Here is a 16,790-nt window from a genome sequence, read left to right as displayed (position 1 = left end):
GGCCCCGATCACGGGCCAGGCCACAATGGGGGCACCCCCCGGGGCCAGATCGGCCCGCGCCCCCCCCCCCAGGACCCCGGAGCCCGCCCGCGCCGCCTTGTCCCGCCGGTAAGAGAGGTGGTTTAATCCAGGCATTCCAGCAGCGGGACTTCGGCCCATCCGGGCCGGAGAATCGCCGGGAGTGGGGGGGGGAGGGCCGCCAACCGGCGCGGCGGGATTCCCGCCCCTGCCGAATATCCGGTGCCGGAGAATTCGGCAACCGGCGGGGGCGGGATTCACGCCAGCCCCCGGCGATTCTCCGACCTGGCGGGGGGTCGGAGAATCCCGCCCAGGATGTGTAATCATCTGGAAAGGGATAATTTGATTAGAGATAGTCAACACGGTTTTGTGAAGGGGAGGTCGTGCCTCACAAACCTTATTGAGTTCTTTGAGAAGGTGACCAAACAGGTGGATGAGGGTAAAGCAGTTGATGTGGTGTATATGGATTTCAGTAAAGCGTTTGATAAGGTTCCCCACGGTAGGCTACTGCAGAAAATACGGTGGCATAGGATTCAGGGTGATCAGAAATTGGCTAGCTGGAAGAAGACAAAGGGTGGTGGTTGATGGGAAATGTTCAGACTGGAGTCCAGTTACTAGTGGTGTACCACAAGGATCTGTTTTGGGGCCACTGCTGTTTGTAATTTTTATAAATGACCTGGAGGAGGGTGTAGAAGGATGGGTGAGTAAATTTGCAGATGACACTAAAGTCGGTGGAGTTGTGGACAGCGCGGAAGGATGTTACAAGTTACAGAAGGACATAGATAAGCTGCAGCGCTGGGCTGAGAGGTAGCAAATGGAGTTTAATGCAGAAAAGTGTGAGGTGATTCATTTTGGAAGGAATAACAGGAAGACAGAGTACTGGGCTAATGGTAAGATTCTTGGCAGTGTGGATGAGCAGAGAGATCTTGGTGTCCATGTACATAGATCCCTGAAGGTTGCCACTCAGGTTGAGAGGGTTGTTAAGAAGGCATACGGTGTGTTAGCTTTTATTGGTAGAGGGATTGAGTTTCGGAGCCATGAGATCATGTTGCAGCTGTACAAAACTCTGGTGCGGCCGCATTTGGAGTATTGCATGCAATTCTGGTCGCCGCATTATAGGAAGGATGCGGAAGCATTGGAAAGGGTGCAGAGGAGATTTACCAGAATGTTGCCTGGTATGGAGGGAATATCTTATGAGGAAAGGCTGAGGGACTTGAGGCTGTTTTCGTTAGAGAGAAGAAGGTTAAGAGGTGACTTAATTGAGGCATACAAGATGATCAGAGGATTAGATAGGGTGGACAGTGGGAGCCTTTTTCCTCAGATGGTGATGTGCAGCACGAGGGGACATAGCTTTAAATTGAGGGGAGATAGATATAAGACAGATGTCCGAGGTAGGTTCTTTACTCAGAGAGTAGTAAGGGCGTGGAATGCCCTGCCTGCAACAGTAGTGGACTCGCCAACACTAAGGGCATTCAAATGGTCATTGGATAGACATATGGACGATAAGGGAATAGTGTAGATGGGCTTTAGAGTGGTTTCAAAGGTCGACACAACATCGAGGGCCGAAGGGCCTGTACTGCGCTGTAATGTTCTATGTTCTAATCCTATGTATTTTCTGGTCAATGGCAACCCCAGGATGTTGATAATGGGGGATTCAGCGATGGTCATGCCATTGAATGTCAAATGGCAATGGTTTGATATTAAGCAGGTATGCTGGGCCATGAGGTTATAGATTGTGGCTGAGTACATTTCTGCTGTTGCTGATGGCTCACGGCATCTCATGGATGGTCAGTCTTAAGTTGCTAGATTAATTTAAAGTCTATCCCGTTCAGCACAGTGGTGCCACACAGCACAATGGAGGGTATCCTCAATGTGAAGATGGGACTTTGTTTCCATGAGGACTGTGCAGTGGTCACTCCTACCAATGCTGTCATGGACAAATGCATCTGCAGCAGACAGACTGGTGAGGGTGAGGTTAAGTATGTTTTCCCCACTTGTTGGTTCCCTCATCACCTGCCGCAGTCCAATCTAGCAGCTCGGTCTGTGATGGCACGACCAAGCCATTCTTGATGATGGACATTGACGTTCCCCACCCAGAGTACATTCTGCACCCTTATCACCCTCAGTGCTGCCTCCAAGTTGTGTTTAACATAAGAGGAGCACTAATTCATTAGCTGATGGTGGACAGTATGTGGTAATCAGCAGGAGATTTCCTTGGCCATGTTTAACCTGATGCCATGAGACTTCATGGGGTCCAGAGTCAATGTTGAGGACTCCCAGGGCAACTCCCTCCTGACTGTATACCACTGTGCCACTGCCTCTGCGGGTTCGGTCCTGCCGGTGAAACAGGACATAGTCAGGAATTATGGGCGAAATTCTCCGTTATCGGCGGAAAGTCCGCCGATCGGCGCAAAAAACGGCGCAAATCCCACTTGCGTCACGTCATAAAAATGGGACGATAGTCTCCGGCCCGAAATGGGCTAGCAGCGACGTAACGGAATCCGCGCTTGCGCAGTGGTTCACGCCGTGCAGCGTGACGGCTCATAAGGCCGCGCAGCTCCCCCCCACCCGACCGGAACACCCGACCGCAACACCCGACTGGATGGCTGGCCGTCGCTCAGCCCCGAGGTTCGAGTCACGCGATGTGGAGGCACTCCTGGACGCGGTGGAGCAGAGGAGGGACGCCCTGTATCCCGGGCACGGCCGCAGAGTTGCCCCACGCCACAGCCGGCGTCTGTGGAGGGAAGTGGCAGAGGCCGTCACCGCTGTGGCCCTGACACCACGGACAGGCACCCAGTGCCACAAGAAGGTGAACGACCTTGTCAGAGCAGGCAGGGTGAGCCTCCCCCATATCCCCACCTCCCCCATATCCCCCTCCCCCATATCCCCCCTTCCCCCATATCCCCCCTCCCCCATATCCCCCCTCCCCCATATCCCCCGGTCATGCGTGCCACCCAGGCTGACACCTCACGGGTGGCGTCCGCGGTGGAGGCAATGGGTGCGACGGTGTCAGACATGGGGAACGGTTTGCGAGGCCTGGGGCCTTCCATGCAGGCGGGGTCTGTGGCCCAGGAAATGGCTGCCCTCTCACAGGAGGCCATGAGCCAGTGCCAGCGCCAGATGGCAGAGGCGCTCAACGCCATAGCCCAGTCTCTGCAGGCCATGGCCCAGTCTCAGCAGGCCATAGCCCAGTCTCTGCAGGCCATGGCCCAGTCTCTGCAGGCCATGGCCCAGTCTCAGCAGGCCATCGCTGAGGGCATCGGCGCCAGTGGCCATGTGCGAGCTGGCATCGCACTGTCACAGACAGGGTTGGCCAACACCCTGGGCTCCATGGCTGCAAACCTGCAGACCCCTGTCGATACCAGCACGGGCCTCCAGGACTGGCAGCACCAGATGTCGGGGGGGCGTCGGACGGCCAGTCCGTTCGCATCCCCCACCCATGTAGAGGCCTGGGGGCCTTCGGGCACCCCGAGGGAGGAGGAGGTGGTGTGGTCCGTCCCGGCTCCCTCTGTAGGGGAGGTCCCGGTACACCGCGACACCTCGGACTCCCCCCCTTCCGTCCCAGGTGCATCGGGTGGGCAACGGGCAGGACAGGCTGGCAGCTCGCCATCCCAGTCGCCCGGGCCGCAGCCTGACCCATCTAGGCCAGGACGCCCCAGGAAACGGCCGCCAAAGGGATCCAGTGTCAGAGGGCAGGAATCACAGGAGTCCACCTCCAGTTCTGCTGTACCGTCTGGGGAACCACGTAGACGGAGTCAAAGGGCCCGTAAGGCCAAACAATTAGACACTGAGTAAGTTGGCACGGGTGCAGGGCACAGATGAGTTTTAGGGGCTAGGGTACGTGCATGAACTCCTTTGGTTATTAAAGTCAATGTTACACCTACAGAAGCTGCCTTTGTGCTCTGTCCAAAGTGTGCGGGGGTGTCATGTACGTTGAGCGCAAGTGTGTGTGTGAGGGGTGGTCTTACCTCAGCCCCAGGTGAGTCTGCCCCCTTCCCCCTGGACCGCCATCAACATCCCCCCAGGCAGAGGACAGGACCGTGCGCTGCAGTGTCACAGCCGCATGCAGGGATGGTCCGGGTGGATGGTGGTACTGTGGCCATGGGTCAGACATAGTCCAACGATGTAGAGCCAGGAGCTCATCGCAGGGCGGGTTGTCATCATCCTCCATGGCCTGCGATAGACACGCGTCCACCCGCAACTGTGAGAGCCCGGCCCGTTGTGCCGCCGGTGGATCGGCAATGGTGGGGGGGGGGTGGTGTGCATGCGGGTGGGGTGGGTGGGGTTGGGGAGGGGGGTGAGGGTGATGGGTGGGTGGATGGGTGTGGGGTGTGGGTGGTCGGCTGTTGCCATGGTGTGCGGTCTGTGGCCATACTACCCGATTCCCACGCCCATCTAGTCAGTGAAGCGGGCGGCTATCAGTCTGTCCCGTGCCCGCTGGGCCAGCCGGTAACGGTGGACAGCCACCCGCCTGTGTCTACCCCGTCTGCCCTGACCATTGCCCCCATCCCCCTCATCTGGGGAGGACTGTGCCTCTTCCTGCTGCTCCTCCACTCCGCCCTCCTCTGCCTGCGGCACATCGCCCCTCTGCTGGGCTATGTTGTGCAGGACGCAGCACACCACAATGATGCGGCCGACCCTATCTGACCGATACTGGAGGGCGCCCCCAGAGAGGTCCAGGCACCTGAAACGCATCTTCAGCTCGCCAAAGCACCTCTCGATCACTCCCCTTGTCGCTACATGGGCATCATTGTAGCGGTTCTCCGCCTCATTGCGTGGCCTCCGTATAGGCGTCAACAGCCACGATCGCAATGGGTAGCCCCTGTCGCCCAGCAACCAGCCCCTCAGCCGGGGATGGCGTCCCTCGTACATGCCGGGGATGGATGACCGCGACAACACGAATGAGTCGTGTACACTGCCTGGGTGACGGGCGCAGACGTGCAGGATCATCATGCGGTGGTCGCAGACCACCTGTACGTTCATCGAATAGGTACCCTTCCTATTAGTGAACACGGCCCTGTTATCTGCAGGTGGCCGCACGGCGACGTGCATCCCATCGATCGCGTCCTGGACCATGGGAAACCCGGCCACGGCAGAGAAGCCCACGGCCCGGGCATCTTGGCTGGCCCGGTCCACGGGGAAGCGGATGTAGCGGTGCGCCATGGCATAAAGGGCATCTGTCACTGACCGGATGCACCGGTGCACCGATTGTCTGCGAAATGCCGGACAGGTCCCCACTCGGTGCCTGGAATGACCCCGTTGCATAAAGGTTCAGGGCCACCGTAACCTTGACGGACACGGGGAGAGGGTGTCCCCCGCCAGTGCCACGCAGTGACAGGTGTGCCAGCAGGTGGCAGATGTGTGCCACGGTTTCCCGGCTCATCCGGAATCTCCTCCTGCATTCCCGGTCCGTGAGGTCCTGGTATGACTGCCGGGGCCGGTACACACGGGGCGCCCTCGGGTGCCTCCGTTGCCGTGGGGCCGCGACGTCCTCCTCCCCCTCCTCGTCCTGTCGGTCAGGTGTCCCTCCAGCCTGGGCGGCTGCCGCCTGCCCCTCTGCGGCAGCCTGCGCCGCCTCTCTGGCACGCTCCTCCTCCTCCTCATCCAGGGCAACATAGACATGAGCGGCTGCCACCACGGCGGCCAACATCGCTGGATGATCTGAAAACATGACGGCCTGGTGGGGGGGGAGGGGAACGACGACATGTCATCATTGCCCATATCCCCTCCTCCCCCCAGCCAGGCGGCATGGACCGCATGGGTCCAACTGTTGGAGGCTGGCACCTGGCCAGGTGGACCAACTCATTTGCCCTCCCATCACCCTCCTCGGCACGGACCCCCTCCCCAACCTCCACCCCAGCACGGACCCCCCCCAACCCCCAACATCCACCCCAGCACGGACCCCCTCCCCAACCTCCACCCCAGCACGGACCCCCCCCAACCCCCAACCTCCACCCCGGCACGGACCCCCACCCCAACCTCCACCCCAGCACGGACCCCCCCCAATCCCCAACCTCCACCCCAGCACGGACCCCCTCCCCAACCTCCACCCCGGCACGGACTCCCTCCCCAACCTCCACCCCAGCACGGACCCCCTCCCCAACCTCCACCCCAGCACGGACCCCCCCAACCCCCAACCTCCACCCCGGCACGGACCCCCTCCCCAACCTCCACCCCAGCACGGACCCCCCCCCCAACCTCCACCCCAGCACAGACCCCCTCCCCAACCTCCACCCCAGCACGGACCCCCTCCCCAACCTCCACCCCAGCACGGACCCCCTCCCAAACCTCCACCCCAGCACGGACCCCCCCCAACCCCCAACCTCCACCCCGGCACGGACCCCCTCCCGGCACTCCCCCGGAGCCCAGCCTACTCTAACCACCCCCCCCCCCCCCCCCCGCCGCATACACACACACACAAGCCAAGACACACCTCTCCTCACGCAATCAGTCTGCGGCCACGCCATTTCCTGCCCAGAGCCAACCCCCCAGGCCGTCACTCACCTCCTCGCTGGTCGGCGTGAGCCTGGAGCACCGGGTCACGCTGATGAAAAGGAGGTTTGATTCACGTTGACGTGAACGGTCATCACGTCGACGGGACTTCGGCCCATCCGGGAGGGAGAATATCGGCAGGCCGAAAATCGGCTGCCTTGCGCAGACCCGTGACATTCTCCGCGGCAGCGGCGCCATTAACGCCCCGCCGACTTTTCTCCCTTCGGAGACTTCGGCGGGGGCGGGGGCTGGATTCACGGCGGCCAACGGCCATTCTCCGACCCGGCGGGGGGGTCGGAGAATGACGCCCTATGTTTGTGGTGTCTGGGAAAGTAAGGTGCATATTGAAAAGTGAGTGCTTGTGTTGGGAGTGATAGATAAAAACCTTTGCGCTTGGTACTTTTCTGAATAGCATGAGAAAACTATGATATACTACTTGTTTTAGTAATAGTTTCTCAAAAAGGTGCAATACAGCCACATAAAAGAAATACAGCACCGTGAATCTATTGAACAGAATAGTTCTGTTCCATGTCCCACAGAGGACAGAATAATGGAACCCAATGTCAGTCAATTAGTGCATTCCTATTGGTCAGTTTCCACTCTGTTACCAATGATCACCTGCATTGTAACAGTATCCCTGTGAGGGAACCCAGAAACGGCCTTCACAAGTTCACAGGAAAGTGTGAACACAACCAGCCCAATCTGGTGCAACTTCCAAATGGATTCAAAACTGTCCATTTCTCATGCATTCTCCAATTTTAAAAGTTTGGCACTCATTCTGAAACAAGATTTCAGCAGGAAATATCAGCCCTTCAATAAAGAAAGGCATGTGTGAATGGAATATTTTTGATAATTTCAAATAGATTTTTAAATTCCATGTAATTAAACAAAATAAATAATAGCCTCCATAAAATGATTGTCTGAATATGATAAAACAAACTGAAATCAATAGCTCACTTTATCCAATACATTTATCCATTTATGGCTTTTTTTTTTATGAAAAGGATTTAAATACCTAGAAAACATATTGGGATTCAGTCATTTCAAAAACAGATTTAAACAAGCAATCTGTCTGCATGAATTAGCAACATGATTATCTAAATCTCTCAAGTGTCAGGCTTTGAAAAATACTGCAAGGATCTACCTTTTTCATACTGTTGCAAGATATGGGGTGCGATTCTCCAAAATGGAGACTAAGTGTTGGTCGCCGGCGCGTTTCACGACGGCGTGAAAGGGGCACGGGGACGACCGATTCTGTCCCCCACAGGGGGCCAGCATGGCGCTGGAGCGGTTCATACCGCTCCAGCCTCCCTTCCTGGTGCCAAATGGGCGCCGCGCCAACCCGTGCATGCGCGGGGGACTTCCTCAATGCTCAAGCCCCGACGCAACATGGCGCGGGGTTCTGGGGTCGAAGCGGAACAAAGTTGGCCCGGGGGGGGGGGGGGGGGGGGGGGGGGAAGAGGCCGGCCCGCCGATCGGTGAACCCTGATCGCGGGCCAGACCCCATCGGAGGCCCCCCCGGTGAAGGAGCGCTTTTTCCCCGCCCCACAGGCTGCCACCCGACCCTTCGCGCAGACTTCCGCCGGCAGCGACCAGGGGTGAACGCCGCCGGCGGGAATCTTGCCGTTCCCACGCGGCTGCCCGGCCCATGCGGGCCGGAGAATCGGCGGCCCAGCCTCGTACAGTGGCCGCGCCAAACGCGTCAGCGCAAATGGTGCCGCAGGGCCCGGAAAATCACGCCCATGGGCTTTTGTTGCCCATCAATAATTGCCCGCGAATGGTTAACGGTGAGCTACCTTTTTGAGCCGCGGCAGTCCATGTGGTGTAGGCACACCCACAGTGCTGTTAGGGAGTTCCAGGATTTTGACCCAGCCACAATGAAGGAAAGCCGATATAGCTCCAAGTCAGAACGGCTTGGAGGAGAACTTGCAGGTGGTGTTGTTTCCATGCATCTGTTGTCCTTGTTCCTTCTTGTTGATGAAGGTCATCGGTTGGAAGGTGCTGTTCAAGGAGCCTTGATAAGCTGCTACAGTGTATTATTTTAGATGGTAAACATGGTACACACTACTGCCACTGTGCATTGGTAATGAAGCGAGTGCATATTTAAGGTGGTGGATGAGGTGTGAATCTAGTGGGCTGCCTTGCCCTGGATGGTGTTGAGCTTTTGGAGTGTTGGAGCAGCACTCATCCAGGCAAGTGGAGAGCGTATTCCATCACACTCCTGACTTGAGGTGGGCGGGCTTTGGGGAGTCAGATGGGGAGTTACTCGCCACAGGCTTCCTGGGCTTTTGTAGCCACAGTATTTATATGGTTAGTCCAGTTCAGTTTCTGGTCAATGGTAACCCCCAGGATGTTGGTAGTGGGGTTTCACAGATGGTAATGCCATTGAGTGTCACAAGGTACTGGTTAGATTCTCTCTGGTTGGAGATGGTCATTGCCTGGTGCCAATGTTACTTGCCACTATCAATCCAAGCCTGAACATGGTCCAAGTCTGCTTATGATAATAATCGCTTATTGTCACAAGGAGGCTTCAGTGAAGTTACTGTGAAAAGCCCCTAGTCGCCACATTCCGGCGCCTGTTCGGGGAGGCCGGGACGGGAATTGAACCCGCGCTGCTGCCTTGTTCTGCATTACAAGCCAGCTATTTAGCCCACTGTGCTAAACCAGCCCCCATGGACTGGTTTATGGGCACAGACTGCCTCAGTACCTAAGGAGTCATGAATCGTGCTGGATATTTGTGCAATCATCAGCGAATATCCCCACTCCTGACTTTATAGCGGATGGAAGGTCATTGATGAAGCAGCTGAAAATAGTTGGGCCTAGGACATTACCCTGAGGAACTCCTGCACTGATGTCCTGGGACTGCCAAATCCAGACCCCTCTGGTTGTCTGGAGGAATACAGGGGAAGATCAAACAGAATAAGAAAGTATACGATAGACACAGAGAACAAAGTGTTATAGGTAGCCTAGATGAGTATAGGAAGTGCAGGGACGATGTAAAAAAACAAAATAAGGAAATCAAAGGGAGGCTATGAAAAAGATCAGCAAGTAAAGTTAAAGAAAGCCCAAAGATATTTTACCAATATATTAGTGGTAAACGGTTAGTTAAGGAAAAGGTAGGACCTATCCGAGATGAAAAAGGGAACTTGTGTGTAGATGCAGAGGCTGTGGGAAGGGTTTTAAAATGAATATTTTGTCACTATATTTACAAAGGAAATGTATAATACAGATATAGTAGTCCAGGACGAACACTGTGAAATATTGGATAGGATAATCAAAAAGAGAGAGAAACTCATCGAAGGGTTAGAATATTTGAAAGTTGTTAAGTCACCAGGGCCAGATGAATTGTTTCCGAGGCTTCTGAAGGAGGTCAGGGACATAGAACATAGAACATAGAACAGTACAGCACAGAACAGGCCCTTCGGCCCTCGATGTTGCGCCGAGCTTTGTCCGAAGCCAAGATCAAGCTATCCCACTCCCTGTCATTCTGGTGTGCTCCATGTGCCTATCCAATAAACGCTTGAAAGTTCCTAAATTGGCCGACTCCACTATCACAGCAGGCAGTCCATTGCACACCCTAACCACTCTCTGAGTAAAGACATCCCTCCTATATCTCCCACCCTGAACCTTATAGTTATGCCCCCTTGTACCAGCTACATCCACACAAGGAAATAGTCTCTGAACGTCCACTCTATCCCCCTCATCATCTTATAAACCTCAATTAAGTCGCCTCTCATCCTCCTCCGCTCCAAAGAGAAAAGTCCTAGCTCCCTCAACCTTTCCTCATAAGACCTACCCTCCAAACCAGGCAGCAAATTTACTGATCCACCCTTCATCCCCTCCTCCAAGTCATTGATAAAAATCACAAAATAGCAGAGGACCCAGCACTGATCCCTGTGGTGCACCGCTGGTAAATGGTCTCCAGTCTGAAAATTTTCCATCCACCACCACCCTCTGTCTTCTATGTGATAGCCAGTTACTTATCCAATTGGCCAAATTTCCCTCTATCCCACACCTCCTTACTTGCTTCATGAGCCGACCATGGGGAACCTTATCAAACGCCTTACTAAAATCCAGGGGCGCAATTCTCCCATCGGGAGTCTAAGTCCCGACGCCGGAGTCGGGAGGCCGTTCCCAGCTCCCTATTCTCCCGCCCCCGGGGGGCTAAGAGCGGCGCCGCGTCATTTACGCACGCAGGGCCTTGGCGCCGCGTAAAAGCGGAGCCGCATAAATGACGTCATCCGTGCATGTGTGGATTGGCCAGCGCCAACCCGCGCATGCGCGATTGCCATCCGCCCTGCGGCCGCCCCGCAAGAAGATGGCAGATCGATCTTGCAGGGCAGCGGAGGAAAGGAGGTCCTCCTTCAGAGAGGCCGGCCTGCCGATCAGTGGGCACCGACCGTGGGCCAGACCCCTTTTGAGCCCCCCCCCCGGTGCAGGAACCCCCCTCAGCCCCCACAGGCTACCCCCCCAACGTTCCCGCGCTGTTCCCGCCGGCAGCGACCAGGTGTGGATGGCGCCGGCGGGAACCTGTCATGTTGGGCAGGCCGCTCGGCCCATCTGGGCCGGAGAATTGCTTCTCGCCCATTACCAACGGCAAGCGGCAATTCTCCCAGCGACCAGCTGTGATTCGCGTCATGCCGGTTTGGGGGGGGGGGGGTGTGAGAATTGCGTGCGGGCGTCGGGACGGCGTGGCGGGACTCGCGCGGCACCCGGGCGATTCTCCCACCCGTCGTGGGGGGGAGAATTCCGCCCCATGTATACGACATCAACTGCTCTACCTTCATCTACACACTTAGTTACCTCCTCAAAGAATTCAATCAAATTTGTGAGGCAAGACTTACCCTTCACGAATCCGTGTTGACTATCCCGGATTAAGCTGCATCTTTCCAAATGGTCATAAATCCTATCCTCCAGGACCTTTTCCATTAACTTACCGACCACCAAAGTAAGACTAACCGGCCTATAATTACCAGTGTCATTCCTATTCCCTTTCTTGAACAGAGGAACAACATTCGCCACTCTCCAGTCCTCTGGCACTATCCCCGCGGACAGTGAGGACCCAAAGATCAAAGCCAAAGGCTCTGCAATCTCATCCCTTACCTCCCAAAGAATCCTTGGATATATCCCATCTGGCCCAGGGGACTTATCAAAATTGCTAATACATCCTCCCTCAGAACATCTATCTCCTCCAGCCTACCCGCCTGTATCACCTCAAAAACCTCAAAAACATGGCCCCTCTCCTTGGTGAACACTGAAGAAAAGTATTCATTCACGCCTCTCCTATCTCTTCTGACTCCATGCACAAGTTCCGACTACGTGACCGACCCTAACATAAGGGTAAAAAGCCTTGGTGTGTTCCTTGATCCAACCCACCACGGACTTCTCATGCCCCCTCCTAGCTCTCCTGAGCCCTTTTTTTTAGCTCATTCTTTGCTACCTTGTAACCCTCAAGCGACCCAACAGAACCTTGTTTTCTCATCCTTACATACTCTTCCTTTTTCCTCTTGACAAGACATTCAACCTCTTTTGTGAACCATGGTTCCCTCACACGGCCATTTCCTCCCTGCCTGACAGGGACATACCTATCAAGGACACGCAGTATTTGTTCCTTGAACAAGCTCCACTTTTCATTTGTTCCTTTTCCTGACAGTTTCTGTTCCGATTTTATGCTCCCCAATTCTTGCCTAATCGCATCATAATTACCCCTCCCCCAATTATAGACCTTGCCCTGCCATATGGCCCTATCCCTCTCCATTGCAATAGTGAAATACACTATTCTGGTCACTATCTCCAAAGTGCTCTCCCACAAACAAATCTAACACTTGGCCCGGTTCATTACCCAGTACCAAATCTAATGTGGCCCCACCTCTTGTCGGCCTATCCACATATTGTGTCAGGAAACCCTCCTGCACACACTGTACAAAAACTGCCCCATCTGAACTGTTTGACCTACAGAGGTTCCAATCAATATTTGAAAAGTTAAAGTCACCCATGACAACTACCCGAGACCTCCACACCTATCCATAATCTGTTTTGCAATTTCTTCCTCCACATCTCTATTACTATTTGGGGGTATATAGAAAACACTAACAATGTGACCGCTCCTTTCCTATTTCTAACTTCAGCCCATATTACCTCAGTAGGCAGATCCCCCTCGAACTGCCTTTCTGCAGCCGTTAAACTATCCTTGATTAACAATGCTACTCCTCCACCTCTTTTATATCTTCCCTACTCTTACTGAAACATCTATACCCCAGAACTTCCAACAACCATTCCTGTCCATGTTCTAACCATGTCTCTGTAATGGCCACAACATCGTTGTCCCAAGTACCAATCCACGCTCCAAGTTCACATACCTGATTCCGGATGCTCCTTGCATTGAAGTAGACACACTTCAACCCACCTTCCTGGCTGTCGGTACACTCCTGCGACCTTGATATGCTCCTCAGTACCTCACTACTCTCGACACTGGCTTCTGGACTACAGCTCGTATTCCCATCCCCCTGACAAATTAGTTTAAACCCCCCCGAAGAGCTGTTGCAAATTTCCCTCCCAGGATATTGGTGCTCCTCTGGTTCAGGTGCAAACCGTCCTGTCTGTACAGGTCCCACCTTCCCCAGAATGTGCTCCAATTATCCACGGTAACTGAAACTCTCCCTCCTACACCATCCCCGCAGCCACGTGTTTATCTGCACTCTCTTCCTGTTCCTCACCTCACTAGCACGTGGCACCGGCAACAAACCAGAGATGACAACATGGTTTGTTCTGGCTCTCAGCTTACATCCTAGCTCCCTAAATTCCTGTTTTAAATCCCTGTCCCTTCTCTTACCTTTGTCGTTGGTACCGATGTGTACCACGACTTGTGACTGTTCCCCCTTCCCCTTAAGGATTCTGAAAACACGGTCCGAGACGTCACGGACCCTGGCACTCGGGAGGCAACATACCATCCGTGAGTCTCTTTTGCTGCCACAGAACCGTCTATCTATCCCTCTTAACTATCGAGTCCCCAATAACTATTGCTCTCCTGCTCTCCCTCCTTCCCTTCTGAGCCACAGGGACGGACTCAGTGCTGGAGATCCGGTCACCGTGGCTTACCACTGGTAGGCCATCCCCCTCAACAGTATCCAAAGCGGTATACTTGTTACTGAGGGGAACAACCACAGGGGATCCCTGTACTGACTGCTTCCTCCCAGCCCCTCTCACCGTCACCCATCTATCTTCATTCTTCGGAGTAACTACATCCCTGAAGCTACTGAAGGACGAGATAGCAGATGCTCTGAGATTATTTTCCAATCCTCACTAGATACAGCGAAGGTATTGGAGGACTTGAGAAATGCAAACATAGTTCCATTGTTTAAAAAGGGATTGAAGGAAATAACAAACAATTATAGACCAGTTAGTCTTATGTCAATGGTGGGTAAATTAGTAGAATTAATCCTGAGAGATCTGTCACACAGAAAGGCATTGACTAGTCAGGGATAGTCAGCATGGATTTGTTAAAGGAAGTCTTGACTCACAAATTTGATTGAATTCTTTTGAGGAAAGAACAAGGAGTTTTGATGAAGGCAGTGCAATGGATGTTGTGCACATGGACTTTAGCAAGGCATTTGACAAATTCCCACATGGCAGATTGGTCAAAAAAAAGTAGAAGCTCTTGGCTGTGGACGGGGTACAGAAAGATGGGATTAGAAAGGACTCCTGGGTGCCCTGTGGCATGAACAGGTTGGGCTGAATGGCCTCCCTTCCTTGCGTGCTGTAACTTTTTTATGGTTCTGTGTCTAAAATGATTGACCTCAAGCAACCATCTTTCTTCATGCTATGTATGAATCCAACCAGTGGAAGAGTTCCCCACACCACCATCCCACTGCCCAATTTCCATTGACACCAGTTTTGCTAGGGCTCCTTGATGCCACATTCTGTCAAGGACAGTCACTCTCACTTCAATTCTTGATTTCAGATCTTTGGTCCATGTTTGGACCAAGACAGTAATGGGCTCAGGAACCAAGTGGCCCTGGCACAATCCAACCTGAGCATCAGTGAGCAGGTTCCTACCGAGTAAGTACCACTTGATAGCACTGTCGACAACCCCTTTGATCACTTTGAAGACTAATGGGGCACTAATTTGTCCTGCTTTTTTTGGATAGGGCATACTTGGACAATTTTCCACATTGTTGGGTAGACAATGCCCCTCAACCAGTGTTGTAGTTGTACTGGAACAGCATGTCCATGGAAGGAGATAATTCTGAAATACAAGTCTTCAGTAACATTGCTGGAATATTGACAGGACCCATAGCCTTTCAGCATCTTCAGCCATGTCTTGATACCACATGGAGTGAATCAAGTTGGTATCTGTGATGCTGTGTACCTCAGAAGGAGGCTGAGATGGCTCATCCATCTGGCACTTTTGGCTGAAGATCATTGCAAATGCTTTGGCGCTGATGTGCTGGGCTCCCCAATCATTGAGGATGGAGATAACTCTCCTCTAGTTAGTTGTTCCATTTTTCACCACCATTCACAACAATCTCACATCTTAACAAAGTGCTGATGAATCATTTGAATATTAGCAGCAATTAAACAGCATTGTTGCATTAAATTTGAAGCCATTTGGTTAAAATCAGATTTCCTCAATTACACTAATGCTAGCAACTTGCAAACAAAGCCAATTATTAGGGTGTCAATGGTCATAGCAACTTTAAGATATATTATACTTAATTAGTTTTAAAAAGTAGGATATATTGGCTTCATTTATTACAATAAAAAGCAAAAAAACAAAAATCAGAACTAAATGATTGCAGTCTTCAGGGAGTGATTTATAAACTGATTTGGAGGAACATCAGAAATAGACAGCAATCAAGGACCAATCAGATCAGACCATTTTAAAAAAGAACACAGATAATTGAATCAAAAATGTTTTCCAACAAATGTTTTCAAGGCTCACTTTGCTGACAAAAGGATCAGTCAACTCAGGATAGTGTCACTGCCCAAGTCTGAGCTGGAAGTCTCAATCTGATCAATCTGCATCTAAAATCCTCTTACAGTCAAATGTAAACTTTTTAATTTAAAAAAAAAAGCAATTCTAAATATTGTGAATTGGTGAAATGCAATGGGAAAAACACGTTTATGATATTTCAGCAATGCAAAAGCTTGAGAAAGTATTTGAAAATTCGAAACTCTGCTTGATTCACAAATTCAAAAATAGTTCCGAATTTACAGGATTGTAACTGAAGGTCTTCTGTAAAGTTGGGACTGCCAGGTCTGCAGGAGAGAATGACATGGCAACAAGTGAGGTGGGTGGGAGGCTCAGTCAGCGCACTGCACTCAGAATTTGTATCAATTGCTGGGATGATAGTGTCTTCAGCTCCAACCCAGCCCATAATCAAAATAGCTTCTGAATAATCACCTCAGCGAAACAGTCTACTCTTAATTGGCTGAAAATCACATTGCATTAAAAATAAAGAAAGCGAAATAAAATCAAATTGCTGCCCAAATAGAATGAAAAAAATATTTTACCAGACAAGACAACCATTGGGGAAACAAACAATACATTTTGAAGTTGCTCTTCCCGCTGACAAAGTTAAAGATTTGTAAAAGTTTCTCATAAGTTTTCCTTTAAAGGTATTTATTAAACACATCATTACCGGACAATATAAAAGTCCTACCTTCTTGCGGCTCTACAGCCAGGAGAATGACCAGGAAGGTGAGGCAAGTTACCGCTCTGAACATATTTGGGTGTCGATGACCAGAGCAGCGGCTGATTTTGGGCTGTAGCTCCCAGTCTCCGCTCGCAGGGATAAGGAGCACTCAGGTATCCCACAAAAGGAAGGCTGTCCAACACGCACACACTCCCAACAAGCCAGCTCTCAATAACCCGCCCGAAAACCACTGTCTCCCCCCTCCGACAGACAGTGGGAACACCGATCCATCTCAATCCACTCCTGCTATCGATCGTGTGGCAGGCGTCCTGAAACCAGTCTCAGAATGTCCTTGCTCAGGGTGAAGAGAAGTTGTGTAAAGCAATGTTACTGGGCGGGAACAGACTGCGCGAGGATGGATGGTTTCCCCCAGAGTGCAGAATGCAGCCATTCGGCCCATCGAGTCTGCACCGACCGTCTGAAAGTGCACCCTACCGATAGCAACTCCCCTGTACCACCACCTAACCTGCACATCTTTGGACTGTGAGAGGAAACCCTCTCACACTGGGAGAACGTTCAAACTCCACACAGTCACCCATGGCTGGAATTGTACTCTGATCCCTGGCACTGTGAGGCAGCAGTGCT

At 52.6% G+C, this 16,790-nt stretch overlaps 1 protein-coding gene across 1 annotated transcript in view; it reads right to left on the bottom strand.

Moving 5' to 3' along the window:
• fndc1 (fibronectin type III domain containing 1) overlaps nt 1-16,545 on the bottom strand; it is a 342,477-nt gene extending 325,932 nt beyond the window's left edge. Inside the window, exon 1 of the mRNA XM_072507569.1 lies at nt 16,173-16,545. Within this exon, the coding sequence (XP_072363670.1) occupies nt 16,173-16,236 (64 nt within the window). The 5' untranslated portion in view covers nt 16,237-16,545. The remainder of the gene's footprint in view (nt 1-16,172) is intronic.
• Nucleotides 16,546-16,790: the final 245 nt, after the last annotated feature.

The sequence above is a fragment of the Scyliorhinus torazame genome, chromosome 1 (assembly GCF_047496885.1).
Source record: "Scyliorhinus torazame isolate Kashiwa2021f chromosome 1, sScyTor2.1, whole genome shotgun sequence".
In the NCBI taxonomy this organism is placed as follows: domain Eukaryota; kingdom Metazoa; phylum Chordata; class Chondrichthyes; order Carcharhiniformes; family Scyliorhinidae; genus Scyliorhinus; species Scyliorhinus torazame.
This window is presented reverse-complemented; position numbering and strand designations above follow the sequence as displayed.